This window comes from Crinia signifera, chromosome 11 (genome assembly GCF_055691185.1).
Source record: "Crinia signifera chromosome 11, ASM5569118v1, whole genome shotgun sequence".
In the NCBI taxonomy this organism is placed as follows: Eukaryota; Metazoa; Chordata; class Amphibia; order Anura; family Myobatrachidae; genus Crinia; species Crinia signifera.
In genome coordinates, this window is record NC_139227.1 from 40,204,476 (window position 1) to 40,225,866 (window position 21,391).

General features: G+C 45.5%; 1 protein-coding gene across 1 annotated transcript in view; it reads left to right on the plus strand.

The window, feature by feature from the left end:
- ITFG1 (integrin alpha FG-GAP repeat containing 1) overlaps window positions 1-21,391 on the plus strand; it is a 159,760-nt gene that overhangs the window by 13,164 nt on the left and 125,205 nt on the right. The window contains exons 5-6 of the mRNA XM_083164991.1: window positions 1,167-1,241; window positions 11,364-11,458. Of these exons, the coding sequence (XP_083021117.1) occupies window positions 1,167-1,241; window positions 11,364-11,458 (170 nt within the window). The remainder of the gene's footprint in view (window positions 1-1,166; window positions 1,242-11,363; window positions 11,459-21,391) is intronic.

A 21,391-nucleotide genomic window follows, 5' to 3' on the forward strand; every position in this document is an offset into this window, starting at 1 on the left:
ACCCGCAGATAGAACCCTCTTACCCTGACCTTGCCGCTCACCCGCAAGGCTCTCCTCCTCCATGGTGCGTAAAGCAGAACTTCTCCCATCTCTTTCTATGGGGGATATTCAATGTGCTCCGAAAAAAACTTTTTTACGTTTAACAATATGTTTTCGTTTATTTCGCATCAAGAATCCTTTTTCGCTATTTTTTTTTTCGATGTATTCAAAGGTTTTTTTTCCGGAGACAGCAAGAAGTGAAAAAAGTGAAATGTATCGAAAAATGGGCGTGACTTTTTCGCTAAGCGAAACCTGTCTCTTGCACTTGGGAATCAACTGCAATGGCATCAAGGCAGACATTAAACTGCAAAAGGCAGTTTGCGGAGGCAGCAGGAGACGTAAGGACCTGCAAGGGGAAACATTAATGGGAACATAGAGAGCTGGTCAGTGGTGGCCCTGTTAGACAGACATGGCACCGAGTTACACCTGGCACACAGCGCATGCGCCCTTGGTTTGTTTTGGGTTTAAACTAGGGAATGGGTCTTCAACCTGTGGCCCTCCATCAGGAGTGTCACAGATTGAAGACCAGTGGTGCAGGGGCACATGAATCAGCTACTTACCATTTTCCTACAGCAGCTGAGAACTGGGGCCTGTCTCTGGCACTTGGGAATCAACTGCAATGGCATCAATGCTGGGAAGTGATTTGTAATAAAACAACTAATATTTCACACAAATAACAAAAAAACAAAATAAGGGCAAACAATCCTGCATATATTTTATTCTGGAGATCAAACGAGCCATTACTTAACAAAATACAGAGTTGAATCTATGAATTCATCACCCGTGACATGGTGAAAGGAAAATTGAGAAAAAGAGCATACACGCGGAAACATTCATATCGGTATCATATCATTGAATATGTCTGAGTGAAAAGTCGAAAAAAAAATTAAAAAAAAAGTGAAAAAGTGGAAATATCGCTAACGAATCAAACGAAAATGCATCGTGAAAAAAAACATTTCACATACTCGAAAAATGACTAGATTGAATAGCTGGGGACTCTTCCATGTGAAAAAGTGAAAAAAAAAACGAGAAACAATCCATTTCGATAAAGATTGAATACCCCCCTATGTCTGTTCAGAAATATGTAACACACTGACATGTGTATACGTTTTCTCCCCTTCTTTCAGCTTTAATGGAGACCTCATTCCTGATATATTTGGTGTCCCTACGGAAAGTCGGACTCCTTTAATCATATATGGCGGGTAAGATCCTGGGTCTTGTGAAATAATGTAGAAAGTGGCGAACACCTTGGGTCTACATACTGTTTGTGCAATGTAGGCTTGGGCCCTGGGACTCAGCAATATGCCAGTCAGGCTATCTACTAGAAAACGGGTTCAGTCCCTTATTCCCAAATTCATGTGCAATTTCTAAATTACGCGCTGCTACATTATAGCGCATGCTGACCCTGCAGTGACCGTTACACAGATAATATTGTGCATGCTGACCCTGCAGTGACCGTTACACAGATAATATTGTGCATGCTGACCCTGCAGTGACCGTTACACAGATAATATAGCGCATGCTGACCCTGCAGTGACCGTTACACAGATTATATAGCGCATGCTGACCCTGCAGTGACCGTTACACAGATTATATAGCGCATGCTGACCCTGCAGTGACCGTTACACAGATTATATAGCGCATGCTGACTGACCCCGGAGTGACCGTTACACAGATAATATAGCGCATGCTGACCCCAGAGTGAGCATTACACAGATAATATAGCACATGCTGACCCCGGAGTGACCGTTACACAGATAATATAATGCATGCTGACCCTGGAGTGACCGTTACACAGATAATATACGACATGCTGACCCGGAGTGACCGTAACACAGATAATATACGACATGCTGACCCGGAGTGACCGTTACACAGATAATATACGACATGCTGACCCGGAGTGACCGTTACACATATTATATACGACATGCTGACCCGGAGGGACCGTTACACAGATAATATACGACATGCTGACCCTGGAGTGACCGTTACACAGATAATATACGACATGCTGACCCGGAGTGACCGTAACACAGATAATATACGACATGCTGACCCGGAGTGACCGTTACACAGATAATATACGACATGCTGACCCGGAGTGACCGTTACACAGATTATATAGCGCATGCTGACCCGGAGTGACCATTACACAGATAATATAGAGCATGCTGACCCCGGAGTTACACAGATAATATAGCGCATGCTGACCCTGCAGTGACCGTTACACAGATAATATAGCGCATGCTGACCCTGCAGTGACCGTTACACAGATAATATAGGGCATGCTGACCCCGGAGTGACCATTACACAGATAATATAGAGTATGCTGACCCCAGAGTTACACAGATAATCTAGCGCATGCTGACCCCGGAGTGACCGTTACACATTCTTTTACGTCTGTGAATAGCGTTCCGTTCTCTGTTGACAGGTACAGGAGTGCTGGTCTGTTCCTGTGGGTTAGATCTTTGTTCTCCTGTGTAGAGACCTCCAGCTGCTGCCATTATTGTAACGTGTGTTACACACCTGGCACTGAACAGTCCACATGTCCTTTGTGATTCCTAAATGTCAGATATGTCTCGTGGCGCCCGCGGCGAGTTCTGTCCTTCTGGCACAGGACTTTTAGTCGATGTCCTGCAAGTTGTGTGCTCTCTATCAATCTACTCGGGAATCTTGGCGGGAATGCTGATTGCATCGTTCTTGCTGTCCTGATCCCTGCCCACAATATACAGATGTCTGAACTAAGGAGGTACAGACTCTCATGTATGCCGTCTCTAAATGTTCACTGTAGCAAACAAAATGGCCTCTGTTGCGGCAACACTTGTCTCTATGCTGTGTATTGTTATGTATGAACAACTTGCTGATCCACCGATCTGTGTTGTCTGCACGTTGGCATCCAGGATGATGATTACACCGTATGCAGTAACGCCAATGCCTGGCGTATGCACATTATTTGTCACAAGAGCAGTTGTGCTCCCTAAACATTTTGGTCTTTGTTTCTCATCAGTTGCAAGTGCGATCGATGCAGGCAGGCATCTTTCCTTCGATATGTCGATGAGCGTGGCTTGGGCCCTGGGACTCAGCAATATGCCAGTCAGGCTATCTACTAGAAAACGGGTTCAGTCCCTTATTCCCAAATTCATGTGCAATTTCTAAATTACGCGCTGCTACATTATAGCGCATGCTGACCCTGCAGTGACCGTTACACAGATAATATTGTGCATGCTGACCCTGCAGTGACCGTTACACAGATAATATTGTGCATGCTGACCCTGCAGTGACCGTTACACAGATAATATAGCGCATGCTGACCCTGCAGTGACCGTTACACAGATTATATAGCGCATGCTGACCCTGCAGTGACCGTTACACAGATTATATAGCGCATGCTGACCCTGCAGTGACCGTTACACAGATTATATAGCGCATGCTGACTGACCCCGGAGTGACCGTTACACAGATAATATAGCGCATGCTGACCCCAGAGTGAGCATTACACAGATAATATAGCACATGCTGACCCCGGAGTGACCGTTACACAGATAATATAATGCATGCTGACCCTGGAGTGACCGTTACACAGATAATATACGACATGCTGACCCGGAGTGACCGTAACACAGATAATATACGACATGCTGACCCGGAGTGACCGTTACACAGATAATATACGACATGCTGACCCGGAGTGACCGTTACACATATTATATACGACATGCTGACCCGGAGGGACCGTTACACAGATAATATACGACATGCTGACCCTGGAGTGACCGTTACACAGATAATATACGACATGCTGACCCGGAGTGACCGTAACACAGATAATATACGACATGCTGACCCGGAGTGACCGTTACACAGATAATATACGACATGCTGACCCGGAGTGACCGTTACACAGATTATATAGCGCATGCTGACCCGGAGTGACCATTACACAGATAATATAGAGCATGCTGACCCCGGAGTTACACAGATAATATAGCGCATGCTGACCCTGCAGTGACCGTTACACAGATAATATAGCGCATGCTGACCCTGCAGTGACCGTTACACAGATAATATAGGGCATGCTGACCCCGGAGTGACCATTACACAGATAATATAGAGTATGCTGACCCCAGAGTTACACAGATAATCTAGCGCATGCTGACCCCGGAGTGACCGTTACACATTCTTTTACGTCTGTGAATAGCGTTCCGTTCTCTGTTGACAGGTACAGGAGTGCTGGTCTGTTCCTGTGGGTTAGATCTTTGTTCTCCTGTGTAGAGACCTCCAGCTGCTGCCATTATTGTAACGTGTGTTACACACCTGGCACTGAACAGTCCACATGTCCTTTGTGATTCCTAAATGTCAGATATGTCTCGTGGCGCCCGCGGCGAGTTCTGTCCTTCTGGCACAGGACTTTTAGTCGATGTCCTGCAAGTTGTGTGCTCTCTATCAATCTACTCGGGAATCTTGGCGGGAATGCTGATTGCATCGTTCTTGCTGTCCTGATCCCTGCCCACAATATACAGATGTCTGAACTAAGGAGGTACAGACTCTCATGTATGCCGTCTCTAAATGTTCACTGTAGCAAACAAAATGGCCTCTGTTGCGGCAACACTTGTCTCTATGCTGTGTATTGTTATGTATGAACAACTTGCTGATCCACCGATCTGTGTTGTCTGCACGTTGGCATCCAGGATGATGATTACACCGTATGCAGTAACGCCAATGCCTGGCGTATGCACATTATTTGTCACAAGAGCAGTTGTGCTCCCTAAACATTTTGGTCTTTGTTTCTCATCAGTTGCAAGTGCGATCGATGCAGGCAGGCATCTTTCCTTCGATATGTCGATGAGCGTGGATTCAGGCATATTGTGGCATGCCGCACTGTGTATCTGTCTACATCTGCTACCATCATTGCTACTACCCAGTGTATGGGTGCAAAATATCTATCCAAAACAGACGCCCGTCAGCACAAAAGCACCCTTGCACATTAGCTGCCCAGTTCACAGACAGAAATGGGGAATCCACAGACAGCAGTGTCTGCATACTGAGCCCACCATCAAGTTGCACAGTTTGTAAAACAGAATCAGGCCCTTATTCATCAGTGGGTCATTTGCAAACTCACCCATTTGTTCACACTGGGAGTTCAATGTTGAAGGTCTGTGCATGTGCATAATCTCTTATGGGGGGCCACCCCCCTTCTGGGCGCTGACGTCACCAGATGTCAGCTGCCCGCCCTGTTCTCAGAACAGGTAGCTCACCAGAGACTGACTGGCTGGTTGGAACAAAAACCTGGTTATGGATGAGTGACAGTTTGTCAGTTTTCCAGCATTTCCAAGCAAATGGTCAACTGTCATTTGCTCTCATCCATAACCAGGTTTTTGTTCCAACCAGACAGATCTGCAGAAAAATCTGCGTGTGTATGGCCACCTTTAGATAGCATCGAATGATTTCGGGTTCACACGCTAGCCTTCGAATAGATTGACAGAATAGATCAATTCACAGTGCTGCTGTGACATTCAGTGGGGGCTGGGCATTCACATGCTCGGCGGGCAGCGTTACATGGCAAGCCAAGCACCGAACTACCACTTCAACTAGAATCAGGCCCCCAATGTATTATCAAATGGTGTAAAACGACAGATCATCCAATCATATACCTGCTTCTGCCAGTCTAATGAAAGCTAATACCTAGTTGGCTTGTTTGATGTTGTGTGTCTTTTATTTTCCTTTTTTTTGCGGCACATCTTAGGACATTACCGGCTGTGGCACTGAGCCCCTTTTACAGAGGAGAATAACCGCACGTGTTTGTATAATGTACGTTCCTCTGCTCAGGAAGACGTTCTCCCCAGCAACTCCTGGCAACCAGCCTGTTGTTTGGGTAGAGGAGGTTTAGCAAGTCGCTTGTCACCCTTAATGAATTGGAGCAAATCTATTTATGTACGGCAGCATATCTTGGCGAGCGCGTATGTGCCTCTCGCTGTAGGTGCTTGCAGCCCTCTGACAGCTCGTGCATAATGTATACAGCAACCGTGTGGAGCCTGTGCTTACACACCAAGCCTCTTTCAATATGTAGCGTCTTCCATATTTCCCCTGGGCTATTGTTCTTCTCGTTACTGCCACGTTGAGAGCAGTCGATTAAAATTTGAGAAGTCAATGAGATCTCCTAAGGATGGAACCCCGCCGCTCTCCTCCGTATTGCACGGAATTTCTGATTTAAAGCTGCAGCCGCGTTAAGTCCTCTCCCTGGTGGATTTTGATGGAGGATATAACAGAGTGATTCATTAGCTGAGACGCGAGAATGCGCTTTCTGCATAGAATAATTGTCGCAGTCTATTTTTGTTTCATAAAACAAAAAATAGAAGCAACCAAAAAAAAATAATAATAATAATTATTACCCCTTCCTGTCCGAGGAGTCCAAATACCTGTTGAGGAGTATTTGTATCCCCCTCACCCTTCTTTGTGCAGCTCACAGATACCCACCGTGCAGATACTCTGTTACCCCTGGGTGAATTGTTAACACTTTGTAACACAGTCTTAACACTTTGGCCCCTATTTAATGCGGCGGTGCAGGGGTTAAATGGCAGAGATCGCAGAAAACCAGCGATCCTCACTGTTTAACCCCCTTGCCGGCCGCTCACCCGGTTCTATGTCCCGGGGAAATCCTCTCTGTCACAGGACAGTGAGGATTCCTCCCAAACAGCGAGGCTTGTGGCTAATGCAGGGGGCCTGCGTCCGCATATGCCGATTCTCCCCTCGCTCCAAAAAACAGAGCATGGGGGTATCGTCATCTGCGGTGGGGGTCAGTTGAATACTGACCAGGCGAGCAGTGACAGTGAGCAGGCACCGCTCGCCCCCGGCATTGAATACACCCTTTTGCCTCCTATGTTAGTTTTTTTTGCTTTCCCTGCCACAGTGCCTTCATGATCAGTCCTTGTCTTGTCATAGGGTTGACACTATGACGGTCGAAACATGAAATAGGTCAACATGGCAAAGGTTGGAAGGTTGATACAAGCGTTAGGCCGACAATGGGATGGTCGAAAGTCAAAAGTTTGACGTGTGTTTCACCTTTTTTGTCCCAAATTTCAACATAAGTCAGCATGGACACCGGTGTCCATGCCGTCCCCTTGCAAGGCTGGCCATGCTTCGGGCACACTATTATATACTCACTCCACGGTCTAGTGGATGGTAGGGTATGAAATGCCGCCAGTCGGCACAAGTTGGCTAAAAAAATATGTGAAACACTCATGTCGACCTTTTGACTGTCAACCTAATGCTTGTGTTGACCTTCCGACCGTAGCCATGTCAAACTATTTCATGTGACGACCCGGGCCCTGTCGACTTTCAGTGATCAACCTAATGTATGTCGACCTAGTGACTGTATCCCCTTGTAACATATTTGCTATGCCACTACTACCGCCCCCCCCCCTTCCTCCCCACCCTTTGAGCCTAATTCTGCATGCATCACTAATTTGAGAAAACTTACGTCAAACTTTTATTGACCGACTGCGCATGTACAGCGTGCGCGAGGGAATGAGCAACTGAAAATGCAAGTGGATCGCAGTCCAGCCGCAGTTTTGTGGTGGAAACCAGCTGTTTTCTGCCTGCGGTTCGAAAAACCGCAGGCGCGTCCAGGTGTTTTTAGAGTGGACCTCTGACATCCGCGCTGACCACTTCCAGACCTACTCAGAAGTAGCACAGATGGTAAAGACTCTCTGATGTTCCGGGATTTGTGATTCAGTGGCGGTTAGCGACGCATTTGGAATTCATTTGCAAATTTGCACTGGGAGGTTTTTTTCTTTTGGGAGGGAGCAGATTTCTGCTCACAGGCCACTGTGGATTCTCTGCTTTAGCAATCCATGCTGAATTAGGCTATTTATACTGTAAAGCCTCGGTCTTGTACTCTAGTACTCTGATACTAATAACATTTCATTGTAGATAAATGTGACCAGGAATTATTATAAATAGATCATATATATACTGTATATATCGTGTCGGTCAGTCTCCGAAACACTGCCATCTTCTGGCAGAGAGTGAAACTGTGTCTCTCTCTCACACATGCACAAACACAGAAGGTAGCAGATTAGCTTTCGAAGCTTTTGCTTCAAGCGGGCTTACTAGTGCTATATATCTGCATTATTTTGTCTTCTTTGACAGTTGAGGAACTAGGGGGCTTTACCCATTATCTCCATGTATACATTTTGGTTTGTATATCTAGTAGTGAGGGTAGAAACGTGCCACCTCAGCTGATATGGAACTATACATCCCAGCATGCCCTGCTGCAGTTTTATCTGATGATGCTTTTGCAGGGCATGCTGGGATATGTAGTTCCACATCAGCTGGGTGTGCAGGTATGAGGTTTGGACGTTGTTGCCTACACCTAATCTAGCAGATATTTTTCTGCATGCGATTGATAGTTACATAGTAATATATTGCTATTATGAAATCAGGGGACAGACTTTAACAGAAATATGGCAGTGTACATGGCTGTTTTAAAGTTTTTCTACATGTAGGAGACATTGCTATATTGTCCAACACAATATTTCTGAGAGCGCCTCTTTTCAGGTCACAGGGAGCGAGCAACATTGGTGAGGTGACAATCCAGAGGCATAAGGCACAGCGTACCTCAATGGTGTCCTAGTACCGCCAATTGTTAAGTAAACTGAAGAAACAAACCTTCCCGCTGCTTAATGCTCTATAAACTAATATTTGTTCTCATTCCTGTCTGACTGCTTTGGCGCAGAGTCTACGCAGCTGTCACAGTTTTCAATGTCTCTTCCAGGCTGGGTAATATATTCTAATAAAAATTCATTCAGTGGATGCAGACCGAGTCTTATCGCTTTATATCATGGGTTCCGCCTGTTCCATCTCTTGCGTTGTGTGTTTTCTTTCCCGGAGCTTTGTTGTACTCGCGAGCGAATCCTTGAGCTTTTCCAGGATTGATGGGACATTAACTGCATGAAGCGTTTTTCAAATCATACATACAATGAGCATAAATCAAATCCGTTCATGCAGCCTCTTCAAGAAATGTGTTTGCCGGAAGGGACTTCTCGTTCCTGGCGGCCTGAAAATGAACATTTAGAAGCTGTTCATTATTGGCTCATTATGCAGGAGGAGCATTTTACTGCGTTGGTATAAACCGAGAGAACTGCATTTGTTTTGTTTTGTTATAAAATTGTATAATGATTTATAAATTAAAATGTACCTGTCATACTCCTTTGAAAAAAACAAATATTAATAGTACAGATTGAGTTAACCTCTAATTGCAAGCTATAGTTGTTAACATTTGTAATAATATAAAGAAATACACACTTTTTCACCTCATGTTCTGTGGGAGTTATTTAAGTAAGATGTTGTTGCCACTTTAATGTCATGTGATCACTCAGAGCCAATAAACTGCAAGCTGGCAACTTAAGGATGTTGCAAGGATTTCCTCAGGAGCAAAGGGAGCATTCTGCAGCCATTACACAGGTGTTCTCTCTCATGAATATGATGTTGCGGCTCAGCACATGCGTATAGGCGAATATACACGTGCAGGACCTTCGGCCACTATCGCAGTCACCGAGGTGGGTGGACAAGGGAATGGAGCATGCTTTTCCTGGGCATGCCGACAAAAACGGTGAGTGCACGCAGAATGGCCTGCATGGGAAGGCGGCTGACCTCACAGAACGTTAGCGTCCGGCCCCTGTTAGGCCATCTCCGGCCCAGATAAAAGTCAGCTCAGACTTTTATCTGCGAGCCCACGAAAAATCTTTCGATGGTCGGCCATTCTTATTAAAGCTACACGGTGGACGCTGTGACAGAGCGTCGTTCAGCCCTCACTTGCACCATCTAGCCACGGTTAGGAGACTGCTAACGCCGGAGAGATACAGCCAGCTTCACTACTGAAGGACACAAGCCTGGAGATACGGGACAGAGCGGATGCCACTGCTCATTTCACCCTTGCATACTGCATTGAGGTGTGTGAGCTCCCTGGTGTTACAGGAGATGCCGGTCACCCCAACACCAGTGCTGCTTAGCAAACCTTGGTCTCTTATTCAGACTATAGGAGGTAATATAATCTTTTCAAATTACATACAGAGACATTGTTGCGCTATTTGTGTTTGGCAGAATATGCCTTAAGATACCGGATGGCTTTAAGCTTTGAAAAGAAATTTGCTTTACAACAAAGTTACAAGTGAGCTATAAACTGGCCTTTAAACTGGTAATTTATTGCAAACTTAAAGGGAACAGGGACACCATTTAACTAAGTGATTTTTTGCCAAATAAGCATTTATTGTGTGTTTATATATTCACTGTGTGCAAATTTTTATTTTATGTAATGTTTTTTAGTTGTGTTTATCCATTTAATAACATTTTTTAACTAATTGTTGTGCACCTTTGAGCGCTTTTGTGTTTAAACGTGGAGGTTGGCATACCTCAAGCGTGGTGGCTGCAGGGTGACCACTTTAATCCCTAGCGCCAAAGACACCTTTTTGTGTATACCTATAATTATTTTGCTTGTGACACTTTTAGACCAATTCAAAGATGTATGCAACACCTACAGAAGAGTTTACATTAATGCACAAACACCTATACATCCACTTCGATACTTATTCTTTGGAACGTCTACCGCTTTTGTGCTGGTTTAATTATGTGAAGGGGGGGGGGCAATTCCTGCTGAATCACATCAGATCAATTACACCGATAAAGTGTCAAATCCAGATAAGTTGCAGCCATGTGAGGGCTGGTACAATCACCCTTTATTTCATGTTTAATGCTTGAGCACTTAAACCTTCAGATAAAGAGGCGGGTTGCGGATACTAAACAATCGATCTGATTTTGGTATTAGAAGTGGGATTATCTATTCAATAAAGATGTGGGTTTCAATAACTGCACAGTCAATCTGATTTTGGTGTCAAAAGGCAGATTATTCATTCACTTTTCATTCTAATACGGTGGGGGCGTCAACATCAGATTCCGCTTTAAGGCCCAACTTCTGATGACGGACCTTTCTCACCAACCCCATGCCTATCGCAGGTGGGGTGAAATCTGTTCTGTTCTAGGCATGATCATGTTTGATCCTTTAGGGATCTCATATACATGGATACAAGTCTTCTGTTTTTAAGTATTTAGGTAAAAAGTGAGATACCAATGCTTTTTATGTGATAAAGTTGTTAGTTTAGGTACAGCACAGAGACTTTTGTGAGCACAGAAATAATGAAAGACCTCAGCAGGCAATATAGAAGAGAAGTGTAATATTAGCAGGGGCTCTAAAGTACTGGAAGATGGGTGACAATGCGTGAAATAGGATAGCCGCGTTAATCCTGAACCAATCTTTTGTTTTCTAGGAACCTACCTGTAACGGTAACTCTGAATACTACACGTGAAATGTTTATGCCTCATTCCCATGCGTTTATAGACCTAACCGGAGATTTTACAGCTGGTAAGTTAGTATTTTAAGACCATGGAAAACCTCTTGTACTGTTTGATGTGTATATGTAAGGACATGTGTGTGTGTGTGTGTGTGTGTGTGTGTGTGTGTGTAAACCCAAAGAGTCCAGCACTCAGCTTCCCAAAAGTCTCCAATGGCCATGTGGGGAGAAGAAGGTAAAATTTAGGGGCCGGGGTTCCTTTTATGCACTTAGGGAAAGCGGTTAGGTTTAGGCGGCGGATTTAGGGTTAGGCACTAGCGGAAAGGTTTGGGGTTGGGGGGGAGAGTTAGGTTATGCTGCTAGAAAAGAGGGTTATGGTTAGCAGGGGACTGGGGGTGGGTAAGTATACCTTCCTGACCTTTGCCAGGATTCCCTCCATCGGGATGCCAGCTTCGATATTCTTACCGCTGCCATCCTAACCATTCGTATGGAATGGGATAATTCGTCAGACTGCATTTAGGTCTACAGTCATTAGGTCGACCCCACTAGGTCGACTGGCAGGAAGGTCGATCTGACTTAAGGTCGACATGGGCCAAGGTCGACATGACTTAAGATCGAATTTGCATAAAGGTCGACATGAGGAAGGTCGACTGGTCATAAGGTCGACATGGGTTTTTCACTGTTTTTTTATCCGAATGTCGACACAGTCGACATGGACACAGTTGGCAATGAGAATCGGACCCTCGCATCGCTCGCTTCGCTCGCGATGCTTCGGGCACGGTGCCTCGCTGCGCTCGGCACACTATTTTATTCTCCCACCACGCCCTAGTGGATGGTAGGGCATGAAATACCGCCTGTCGGCACATGTCGGCTCAAAAAACAGTGAAAAACCCATGTCGACCTTTATGCAAATTCGACCTTAAGTCATGTCGACCTTGGCCCATGTCGACCTTAAGTCAGGTCGACCTTCCTGCCAGTCGACCTAGTGGGGTCGACCTAATGACTGTAGACCTAAGTTCATTCTAATAGATGACCGCATCCCATTCGTATGTATCTTCCAGAAAGAATCTGTATCCAAAATCACAGCAACAACTCCCCAGCCTAGTGAATTAGTCTGACGTTTCAGATATCAGTCCCTGAAGAAAGGTTTTATGTGTGAAATGTCAGACTAACCCCAAGTATATTTTCTAGTAATGTAAGACTTTGTTCCACCCTAGTCTAGGCGGTATCTGATACTTAAATTATTTTCCCCATATATTTTTTTTTTTTTAGCAAGCTATCAGAAATTCTTTTTCAGCAAAGATATAGCATTACCTAGATAATATACTGTGTGATGATGTGCTGTATATCTAACAGACCGTACATCAGGAATTCTATCTTACGCCCACAGTACACCTTAATTATATTTAATGGTACAGTAGCATCTAGAGAACTCAGGGATATACAATGAATGGGTTAAGTTATGACATTGCTGATAGGTCCACATACCGCGTTCCCCAGCTGATAGAAAAAACATAATCCGTCTGCAGTTTAATTATAGAATCCGTGTAGTTATAATTTAAAAATGTAGGATGCTCCGTAGTGTAGTTGGCAGCTTTATTACAAGCGCTGGATTTTACAGCTGTAATCAATGTCCTGTCTATGAAGGTAGTGAAGCAGATCGGGTGGCTTCACAATCTGCTGTGTGCGCTCCTACCCCGGTTACCTTCCCGAGCGCGAGAGTCATTAAAAGTTTCCTCCTGGTGACTTCTCTGTAGCAACCAGTGCAATGAGCGTTTCATAAATACTAATGCTGTACCCAACACAAATGATCCTGGAATAGGAGACCACGTGCACTTTTCAGTTGGCGGAGGGCCCGTGACCTTGTATGATGTTCTAGTCCACAGCCCACCAAGATAATAAAACAGCTTAGCAGTAATGACAGAGCAGGCGACTGTGTGTGAATGGAACAACACTTTAATTCCCCCCATAGAGGTGAAGAGCAGCACTAACCTTATATTGTATTGGATGTCTCTGTTAGTCGCTCAGATTAACCACCCCAGGCATGGTTTGGGAAAACTATTTACGACACCCCTGTTGCTTTAGAGGCAGTATGGAAAAGTTTATGAGACCTTTATAATATGAGCCCTGTTTTAACACTACTTTCACGGCACCACATCCTGGCTCCACCCACTGTCGCGTGCGGCACATGTCTAAGGATCCAGACATGGATCTCGGGTAATCACAAATGGTCTTTTTTGGAAGACGGCAGGGTCAAAGGAAATGCGAGGTTCTTAATGTCTGTCATCAGGAACCAACACCGTTAATTTCCAGGTCACCTGTAGATATATAGTGTTTTTCCGGGTCACCTGGAAAACTTGAAATTATTGGATTTTTCAATCCACTGTAGTAAGTAATTGGGCCAAATTCAGTAGCCGAAAACAAGTGCCGGCCGCGCACCCTATTCTACATTCCTGGGGAATCCTCACTGTCAGAGGCTCATGGCTAATGAAGGGAGCACACCGCATTTAGCTGCAAACCTCGCTGTTTTAGCGGCCGCACACACCGTTTCCACCTCGCTACAAAAAGCTATGCGTGCATGGGGTCACAAAAATCATTGAATACACCCTTTTTCCTTCAGGGGTTAGGATGGGCAGCATACTTCGGCACCCTTAGAAGCGTGTACTTACAGCTGTCTCCATAGTGACCCCTCTATGATCTGATAATGCCCCGGTTTTTCCTTCACTGTAACAGAGAAATGCGGGAGGGAGAGGAGAATCTGTGTGTGTATCGCCTCATCTCCTGTAATAATAGCAGTCAGAATGGTCTCCGTACATGTGGATCCTCTGTGGTTCTATGCAGCAGGCCTTGAAAGTACAGTACCTGCTGATAACAAAGGGGTGCTTTCTGTTGACCTTGGTGACAGATGTAATCATACTGTAAGCGGTATATTCAATGCAGCCGGCTAAGCGGTTAAATGGTGGGGATCACAGAAAACAAGCTATCCTCGCTGTTTAACCCTAGACGCTCACCTTATTCACCGCGCCAGGGAAATCCTCAGAGGACGGTGAGGATTCCCCCAAACTGTGAGGCTCGCAGCTAGTGCAGGGAGTGCGCTGCACTTAGCCATGAGTCTTGCTGTTTTAGCTGCCGCATACGCCATTACCCCCTCACTCCAAAAAACGGAGCGATGGGGAAACGGCGTATGCATTGGGGACAGTTGAATACTGACCCTGTGAGCTATGACAGCGAGCTCCCAGCATTGAATACTGCCCTTATGCTGGGTACACACCAGGACGACTAGGGCCCGATCCCCTCAATCTCGATCCAATTCCGACCAATTGGATGTAGATTGTGTGGTGATTGGACCCTTTTCTGTCCTGGTGTGGACCGATACCGATCCGATGCGCGGTCCCGCGGGTCGGTCGGTCGTTATTGAGATCCTACCTGCTGCAGGTAGGATCTGAATGACGACCATACAGCCGGGTGCGGGTCGCCATCGGATCGGACCCGCTCACGATGCACATCGTGAGCGGGTCGTGCCCCCCCCCCCGCGTCACCGTGAGCGGGTCTGACGAGACACTGACGACCCGCTCACGATGTGCATCGTGTGCGGGTCGCCCTGGTGTGTACCCTACATTAGACTACATGGAATATCTCATCTTCTGGTCCTGGCCTGTACAATTAAACCTTAGGCATTTATGGAGAGTAACGAGTCATTATCTGGCTTTCCAATTACTGACCGCAAAGGGTCCCATTTTCGGTTGATATTAAAAAGGGATCCGTGATATGTTCCCGGAACCATGTGTTATCAGGTATGGGCGATTGGGTCGTCTCAATTTAGGTCGACATGCATTCGGTTGACCACTGAAGGTCGACACTGAAATGTGTTGACATGGCTAAGGTTGACAGTGTCGGAAGGTCGACACACGCATTAGATCGACAATGGGAGGGTCGGCAGTCAAAATGTTGACGAGTCTTTCACATTTTTGTCCCTAACGTTGACATGGTCACCAATCGTACCACGTCCCTCGCACGGCTCGCTGGCCACGCCATACTTTTACACTATTTTATTCTCCCACCATGAAATATCACATGTCGGCAGAAAAAAAATAAAAAAGAACATGAGAAACTTATGTCGACCTTTTTGACAGATTTCCTATTGTTGACCTAATGCTTGTGTCAACCATGTCGACACATTTCAGTGGTTGGCCTAATGACCTTATTGAGGGTGAATGAGGCATAGTCCCAGATAAGTGTCAGCATTGGGGATAACAGGAGAGCCCCCTGTTGTAATAAGGTATTCCGCTGTGTATGTTCCATGTGTTGAATATGTGGTCACCAAGGTTGGTCATACATTTATTACCCCCTCTAATACAGAGTGTTGCATCTGGGTTTCCTTTACACTGAGTAATGTAGTGTGTTTAGTTAAATCAGTCCTGACTCTTGTTATGGTTACTTGTGAGCCGTGATTCTCGGGTTCTATGCAGCGTGTGTGATTTGGCATTACAGTATGTCATTGGTGTGTCTGTGAAGATTGATTGCGGTACTTGTTTATAGCGCTGGTTGGCTTTGAGCCTGATGTGAAAGTCTCATCACTCTCCGTCCATCTCCTACCCATCCCTCCTCTGGTTTTTGCCGTATCTCCCTTCTATCCTTCTGGCTCTCGGAATTTGTCATCATGTCATTTAGAGTGTTTCCTAATCAACCTCTTTTTGCTAAACTATTATTAATTTTGAATTACTTTTAATTATGTACTGACCGGTATTATAAACATAATGCCCTTATCTTGTTGCCAATAGCAACATAATTGGAAGTAATTAATTCTGAACAGCCAGCTAGAAACTGTATCCCAGACATGGCTATTGTTCCTTAGATACCTGGGTAATGGAATGTTACAATCTCTTTTTTATCCTGAATACAGCCTCTTCCTGGTGTGGACAACCAAACGAAGCCTTTACTATGTTAATATGATATGGGAAAACACGTTGGGGTAGCAAACAAACGTTTATCTAGAACTTTTACAAACTCCCGTGGTTTGACACGGATGGGACAGCCACCTTATCTGGTTTCCTAAGGGGTCTAAAGGGCCCCACACACAGCACAATTTTCAAGCGTTTTCTTATCAATTTTAACATCACTCAGAAAATGCCTGAAAACCCATGTAAATCACTGTGTATATAGCCCACACAGCGATTTTACATGCAGGGCCCCGCCGTTCTGATTCTGCCCAGGATTCAGTATGGACCCACCAGTAAATTCAGTGCAGTCGCACTGATGCTCCTGCTCATCTCCTGGGGATGAGCAGGGCCATCTGAGCGACTGTCACTGACCGAAGAAGCCGGAGCACTCAGCTCAGAAGCTGCCACACCCACCTGGGCAGGATTTTAACGTTTATCAGCCTAGCGCCCACCGCACAGGGGCGCCAGGGACAGCCTCGGGCTTCAGCCCGGCCCAGTGGAGCCCTTGGGGGGGTCCCCACTCCCCCAGTGACCTGGCCAGGGCTGACCAGGTAATGCTTTGGCCACGGGACCTTATATAATAAGTGTCCCCCGTCTATGGCATTACGCTGATGGCTGTTTGAGCCCGGTGCTGGTTTCCAGAATACGGGGGACCCCTACTCCTTTTGTTCTCCGTATTTTGGAAACCAGGACTGGTCCAAGAGCCCGGTGCTGGTTTCCAGAATATGGGAGACCCCTACTCCTTTTGTCCCCCATATTTTGGGAACCAGGAAAATATTCCCCAGCACTTTCTGTGAGAGATTTGAAATCTCTCATGCTGAATCTCCCATTATGAATCTCTGGCACAAAACTCTTTGTGTGTGTGGGCTCATTATCTGAAAAATTCAGTTTTAGGGAAATCTCTCATGCTGAATCTCCCTCTGGCACAGATCTCTCTGTGTGTTGGGCCCTTAAGAGCCAGATTCAGAGATGGAAACAAGCCCGATGGGTTGCGTAGGACTGCAATATTTTGGTGCTGTTACAGCCATCACAGCGCCACCAAACCTGCAGCACTTGGGTGGTTGAGGGTTGGCACAGCTGTGCCAAAGCCAGTGGCTGTGCCCTTGTGACCATCCTGGGTAACCTAAATGATCCAGTGCTTCATCTTTGGTTGCAGCAGCGGATCAAGTCCGCTTATTTTAAAATGGCGGCTATGCTAATGCATCCATATCTGAACCCATAATTTAAGCTGGAGACTAAGCCAGCCACTTGGTCATCAACCACTTCTGACAGATTATACTGATACTTTGCATTTCATAATGGCCTTGATCTTAACTGGATTGCGGTGCCGACTGCTGCTGAACAGCCGCACCACCTCTGCAAGTCCATTCCCATTGTCTAGATTAGCGGTTCTTTTCTCAGTAGGCCTCCGGTCTCAGATGTCATACCTACTAACGCTCAAAGTGTACCACTCAAATCACCGTCCTTGTTGCCAACATGTGTTTGGTGAAATCACGTCAATTCAGATTGTTCTTCTTGTCGGTGAAATTGTTGGTTGACTTGGTGACCGTTTTAAAGGAAAACTGTGTTGTTGGACATTTGCTTGGGTACTTTCATCTAATCAGCACGTCTCAGTGGTTTCATATATCGTAATCTGTTTCCAACAGGACAGTCATGTCAATCCACAAAAGGTCGGCCTATGGCAGTTCAGTTGATGTACTGGGTGATAAAATGGCTTCTCTTCTCTGTATCAAAAAAACAAAGAATCAGAGTATCCACTTTAATAACACTATATGTAAAATATAACGGATGCAGTCATATTGAAACAAAACTACAGCTTTATTTATTGGGGTTGCATTGGAACAACGGACTCCAGGTTCCCCATCACTTACCCACATCCTTCTATTCTGTATCTTTGTTGTATATTCTGTTCTGCCACTCTCTTTGTTCATAATAAACTCATGTCTGCTCTGCAGCTCCCAGCCCATGCTATCAAGGATTTTAATTGATCTCCATGTTACAAGAATCACAGTGCAATAATCAATATGTGTAGCAATGCTCGGCAGCGATTGTTGCGGCAGCTGTGCCTGGAGCGAAACCCTTTTTCTGTTCCAAGCATCTCCTGACACTAAGAAATATGAGCTGGCAAATAGCTCCTGACAGACTGATCTCTGACTTGTAAAGAGACTTAATACAATTATCCCCTGCAGAGGATTCATCACGGACATGTTTATTAGATTGGGACTTGGATCTCGTATGTGCCAGTGCCTGGAAGTCTCCAGGTAATACCACAGGCTGAATTACTTACTGTTGGCCCTCCGACCTCAGGGTACAGTATATCTGATAACCCGGGTCATCCCTGGCATGGTGAAGACAGAACATTGCGCGTTGTAATAGTCTAGTAATCTTGACCTGTTTTATGCTGGGTTTCAACAGATAGACTTTGATTTGCTCCTACTATTTCTCACAGCCCCTGTGAAAACACAGCATACTGTACTGCTTATTCTAGTACCCTGATTCTTTCAAAACCCTTTTACCTAAATGAGGTGTCGCTCTGGGGTCTCGGCAAGATCAGTGCTGAACTACAGACCAAACTGTGCTAGAAGCAGTACAGCAGCGTGCGACACCCTAGGCATGGAAGAGGAACTTGGGCTTGCATGGGGACCTGTGCATCACACGCTTGGCCTGACTACACAAGCTATGCGTTTATATGGAGCCGGAGCCCTGGTAGCAGGGACCACATCCGAGCCAATGAGAGTTGTAGAGAGGGCACGGCAGGGTGTTAAAGGGCGGGCTGCTAGACACTAGGGATGGCCATTGGTTGTTTAACTCTCAATAGTACCATTGGTGGTTAATCTCAATGGTATAAAATAATTGAGGGGGAAAACATTGGTTACTTTCACCCACTGTTGGTTTCCCCACTCTTGCCAGGCAGTGGGCCAGAGGTGGGGGCTGGGGTTCGCATGTCACTTCAGGGGACGTATCTCTGCCTTGAGTAGTAAACTGGTTTATATGAAAACTAGTTAAAATCCCATCAAAATGGCGGCTTCTGCAATGTACTTTCACTTTGAGCTGTGACCGTTTTTAGTCCACAAACTGTCCACTCCCAGTCCCTATCTGCTCCTACCTCCTATATCTGTCTTCAGGGCTCCCTCTATCCAGCAAGTTTGATACAGATCAGTGTCCCTGCAAAATTGATTTCACTTGTTATGACATCTTATAGCACACAAAGGAGTGAATTTGGTCCGTTGATTGTCCTCTAGGGGTCAGTGCCGGTACTTCACCTCATAGAGTGAGGAGTAGATAGATATTAAAGAAACACACCTTAATACACTATACACACACCTCAACAGCCACATTTTGAGATCTATTCGATTTCTTTATCAAAAATTTGCAGCGTAGAAGAATAATCTTGTTTTTGTGTAGAAGCATATATCCGTATTTGCCGTGCTTGTTCCATTTCTCCAGCACAACTATGATTGATAGTCCCCATAGGATATAGCTGCGCTGCCATTTGTAGGCACTGAACAGGTTAATCGCACTGTTCCAGTCCTTATTCCTTGGCTGGCTCCCTAGCACAGAGCCTGGCTGGAGGATTTCCCTGCAGTGTGTGCTGAGAATCCCTAATGAAGGCTAAGAGCTACTTGTTCATACAAAACAGCTATTGACAAAGTAACTGGCATGGAGCGTGGGCACAGTGGGGGTTGGGGGGGCACGGAACCTCAGAACGGACTGTTGACATTCACCGGAAAGGTCAGAGCAGTCTCCCTGGTGCGAGCGGCGCGCAATAATCCTTCTATAAATAGCGATTCCTATGAAAACACGCACCGCAGCTCCGAGCGGCACATGATACACTTGTAAAGGTTGATTAACCTGTAAATGAGGCTGAAGTTGCAGAGCATCGATTGAGCGCCCATACAGGGTAGGGGTTAAACGGGGATTACAGCGCCTGATCCGCCTAATCTCATTAAATATTACCTTGCCGCATCCTGGATTGTGCTCCATTACAGTTCCTGTAATGTGGTGAAGTGCTCATTCGCTTCATGAATTGGGACTTTATAATCTTATTTTATATTGTGTCTGTTGAGAGGGGCTGGTTCCCGTTTTAACTCAATATTTTTTTTTTATTCTGTATTTTTATAATAATACTAAACCATATTACTAGTTGGAGAATGAAAGAATATAAACCTATAGATCAGTCCTCCTACATCAAGCCTTAATACACCATGCAGCATGAGATGCAGACGTAAGAGAGCTGAAGGGTTCTGCGCTGCTCTGCTGATGTCTGGCAGATTTACATTTTTTTGCTGAAAATGCCTCTTAGTCGCAATGCAATGTGACTAGGACGCACGAGGAGACTGCACTGATTTATTTGATATGACTTTATCTTGTGTGTCTGAGTCTGAATACGGAGCAGAACAGAACATTGTGTACAGAATCAAAGACTCAGTCGCACACAGATATACGTGAGTCAAATATCACATTACTCAGCGCAGACTCCTCGCGTATTAGCCGCTATGTGTTTGCAACTAAGATGCAGATTCTAACGTGACGGGATGCATCAAGAGGGGTGGTGTTTCCACCAGTTGCCCACGTCTCTCGGTCATAGGTACTGCTAAGGTTCCTCTTGTTTTGGGGAGAGAGAGGGTTGTGGGTCACTTATTAGTTGTCATCAGTTGCTTAAGTCCAGATGCAAGAAGCTCCAAAAACTGATAAAGTGGAGAGTGATAAACTACCAGCCAATCAGCTCATAGCTGCTATCTTACAGGCTGGGTTTGAAAAAGTTAGGAGCTGGTTGTTTATCACTCTCCACTTTAGCGCTTTTTAATCTGGACCTAAATGAGATGTAATTATTACTGCATTGTGCCCCAGGACCATACTGTACGAACCTTAGCGAATGGTCCGTTACCCGGCGCTTAGTTTGGTGGCAGCGATCAGCATTGATGAGGATTTCCATCAGCCGATCCTATGCGCATCTGAGAACAGACGGATCTACCCTTCCTGCCCACTCCACATAGACTGTAATTTCATAGCCACGCCTTCAGTGTTTCCTACTTGATGACGCCCAGTTACCCCCTTCACTCG